General features: G+C 35.2%; 1 protein-coding gene across 2 annotated transcripts; it reads left to right on the top strand.

Annotated features, from left to right (window-relative positions):
* Positions 1–462: 462 nt before the first annotated feature.
* On the top strand, positions 463–3,035 carry LOC108475498 (cytochrome P450 CYP749A22-like). 2 transcript variants are annotated; one of them, XM_017777471.2, is made up of 5 exons: positions 463–869; positions 958–1,181; positions 1,584–1,816; positions 1,954–2,332; positions 2,408–3,035. In XM_017777471.2, exons 1-5 carry the CDS (start codon positions 596–598, stop codon positions 2,846–2,848), a joined length of 1,551 nt encoding a protein of 516 aa, XP_017632960.1. In that variant the 5' UTR covers positions 463–595; the 3' UTR covers positions 2,849–3,035. The 2 variants fall into 2 exon arrangements, with proteins under 2 accessions (XP_017632960.1, XP_052881991.1); XM_053026031.1 differs by lacking the exon at positions 463–869 and having other exon boundaries at positions 995–1,181; positions 1,531–1,816.
* Positions 3,036–3,251: the final 216 nt, after the last annotated feature.

Genomic DNA, 3,251 nt, shown 5'->3' with positions numbered 1-3,251 from the left:
ATAACTACTTTAACAAAGGTTTTTGTTTTTATTACAATGTTATCAACTGGATTTTAAAAGTACAAAAGGCACAGGGAGTGAAAGCAAAATTAGACCTAAAAGAAACTAAGAAGTCAGTTGTTATTGAGAAACGTGAGTGCTTTGATGGAGCTTGTGATACAGCATATGCTGAATTCACAGGGAATCAAAGGACCGCTTTACACATTCATCCACGGCAACAACAAGCAAATTACCTAAATGAAAAAGAAAGGATTAAACAATCCTGGACGTTAGCATGTAAAAAATGAAGATTTTGACAATAAAAACATAGTTTGGTGAGAATGGAGGGTTAGAAAGAAATAATGCTTCATTTTTTTTTTCATTCCCAAAAGAGGGATATATGATAGAAGTAAATGCAAGGAATGAAAACATTACAATAATCACTTTACACTTATAAAATTTAGACACGTTAATTATCCACGTGAAGATCTCACATATACGGCCAACCTATTTTGACCGTACGACCCACCCATTTGCGTCATTGCAAACGCAATTTTGGTCCTTCACTCCTTATGCTATAATGAAGAGAGAAATGGTTCTGGTCTAGACAAGAAAAATGAATGCGTTGATGAAGCTTCTAATTCTTGCTCCATGTTGTTTCTTCTTCATAGCTTTAATAAAGTTACTTTATGATTATCTATGGATACCTCTCCGTATTCAGCATATGCTGAATTCACAGGGGATCAAAGGACCTCCTTACAGATTCATCCATGGCAACAACAAGGAAGTTACCAAAATGAAACAAAAAGCTTTAAGTAAATCTGTGGGCTTGACAGATGATTTATTTCCCAAAGTACAGCCACATATTTACACCTGGACCAACAGATATGGTAAGATCCATGCTTGTTTTTTTCACTATGATTTATAACTTGTAGTTCTAAGAAAAGGTAGAGACCCTTTTTCTTTTTATGTTACTAGGGAAGAATTTTGTTTATTGGAACGGTGCTCGAGCTGAATTGGTGATTTCAGAGCCTGAATTAGTCAAAGAGGTTCTGAGAAATAGTGAACAAATTTTTCAGAAAAAGAAACTTACAGATATTGGTAGGAAGTTCTTGGGGAATGGGCTTATATTCATTGAGGGGGAAAAATGGGCAAAGCACCGAAAGCTGGCCAATCACACTTTCCATGGGGAAAGCCTAAAGGTAAGTCTTCCAAATATATAAACTAGGTGTAATTAATTTACAAGAATTATACATAGACTAAAATATTTTGGTAAAATTTTGTATTGTTAGCTAAGGATAAGTTTATTATCGACGTTGAGAAAGTATAGTAAAAAAGTACTTTTTAAAAATTTAACACCGTTTACTAAGAGGTGAATTTTAGATTTAATGTTGTAAAATAAAAGATTGAATCAGATATTTAAAAAACACTCATTTAGCTTTTTGATTTGGATTAAAATTTAGTTTGAAAAAAGATTTAGTTCTATAAGGTGTTTTTGTCAAATTTTTTAATTTGAAATCATGATTTTGTGTTGAATAATGTGTTTTTCAGACTCCAATTATATATGTCACTACTGCTTACATATTGGAGGATTCTTTGGGCAGAACATGACTCCAGCAATAATTGCTAGTGTTGAAACAATGCTAGAAAAGTGGAATGCCCAAGAAGGCAAAGAGATTGAAGTGTACCAAGAATTTAGGTTATTAACTTCAGAAGTGATTTCCAGAACAGCATTTGGTAGCAATTACATGGAAGGGGAGAAGATATTTGCCATGTTGAGCAAGTTGGCAGTAATTATGAGTCGAAATTTTTCCAAGACTAGAATTCCTTTGATCAGGTATCTTCCCTCTAAGCTTAATTAATCCCAACTTTCACCTTGATTTCAACTAGCTTTTGAATGCAACTTTTGGACTTTCATTCCCCATGGATTTGGTTTTCTCCTTATATATAGCTGACCATGGTTTGCTTTTGCAGCAAGTTGTGGAAATCTGCTGATTTGCTAGAGTCTGAAAAACTTTCAAAAGAAATAAAAGATCGTGTGCTGAAGATTGTTAAGAAAAGAGAAGACAAAGTTGTGAATGGAGAAGTCAATAGCTTCCGCAGTGATTTTCTTGGATTACTTCTAAATGCCTATCATGATTCGGATGAGAAAAACAGGCTTTCATTGGAAGACTTGGTAGCTGAATGCAAAACATTCTATTTTGCTGGACAAGAAACTGTTAATTCCTTACTTGCATGGATAGTCTTGCATTTGGCAATCCACGGAGATTGGCAAGAAAAAGCGAGAAGAGAGGTGATTGACATATTTGGTAACCAAAATCCACATCTTGAAGGCATCGCCAAACTCAAAATAGTAAGAAAACTAACATGGAATTCAAATAGCCATCAACATTATGCAATCTAACATATTTGTCTATTTCCTAAACAGATGACCATGATCATCAATGAAACTCTAAGATTGTATGGTCCATCAAATGGCCTTCCAAGAGCAGTTACAAGAGAAGTTCAGTTGGGAAAACTACTCTTGCCTGCTAATATAGATATTCTGCCTTTAAATATTGGACTTCACCGTGACCCTCACATTTGGGGAGATGATGTGCATCATTTTAAACCCGAGAGATTCGCTAAAGGGATTGCCAAAGCTACCAATTACACCACAGCTGCATTTTTTCCCTTCGGATTGGGACCTCGATCTTGTGTTGGTATGACATTTGCAACAATAGAAACAAAGGTTGCTCTCTCCATGATTCTACAACGTTACACCATTGCCCTCTCCCCTGCCTATGTCCACTCTCCAATACCTATTCTCACCCTTCGACCACAACATGGAATTCAGGTAACACTTAAGCCGATACATAGTAATGCTTGAAGTACGCAGCTGTTAAGAAATAAGGGTTTAACATGGTTCATGTATTTTAGTTTTGAAAGATGACATTTAATATGTATAAGGTTCTAGCATTTGCAACCCCTTCCCTATCCTATGGTATGCCCACCTTCATGCATAATGAAATACAATGTAAAACACACAATCAATAAAGAAGAATATGTCGAGGCAAGTTTTGGGAGCAGTGACTCGAGAAATGACAACTGCATTTGGCACGTGCAGGTCACATAACTTCTCTTATTTGTTAGCATGTTTGAAAAAAAAATATTTTGATTACTTGCTTGCATCTTTTGGAGTATTTTGTGCATCCAATCTTGTGTTTATTATTTGATTAATCTCGGATTGATTTTTCTTACACTAGTGGTTATAATAAGGCTTGTTAGCGGAT

Source organism: Gossypium arboreum, chromosome 3 (genome assembly GCF_025698485.1).
Source record: "Gossypium arboreum isolate Shixiya-1 chromosome 3, ASM2569848v2, whole genome shotgun sequence".
NCBI classification, from domain to species: Eukaryota; Viridiplantae; Streptophyta; class Magnoliopsida; order Malvales; family Malvaceae; genus Gossypium; species Gossypium arboreum.
Note: the sequence above shows the minus strand (reverse complement) of the source record. Positions and strands in the feature narration are given on the sequence as shown.

What these genes read in the sequence shown, in the direction of transcription:
- LOC108475498 (XM_017777471.2), top strand. Translation starts at nt 596, where the DNA reads ATGAATGCGTTGATGAAGCTTCTAATTCTTGCTCCATGTTGTTTCTTC. An exon ending in CACCTGGACCAACAGATATG is followed by an intron (nt 870 to 957) that starts GTAAGATCCATG and finishes TTATGTTACTAG; the next exon opens with GGAAGAATTTTGTTTATTGG. An exon ending in GCATCGCCAAACTCAAAATA is followed by an intron (nt 2,333 to 2,407) that starts GTAAGAAAACTA and finishes TTTCCTAAACAG; the next exon opens with ATGACCATGATCATCAATGA.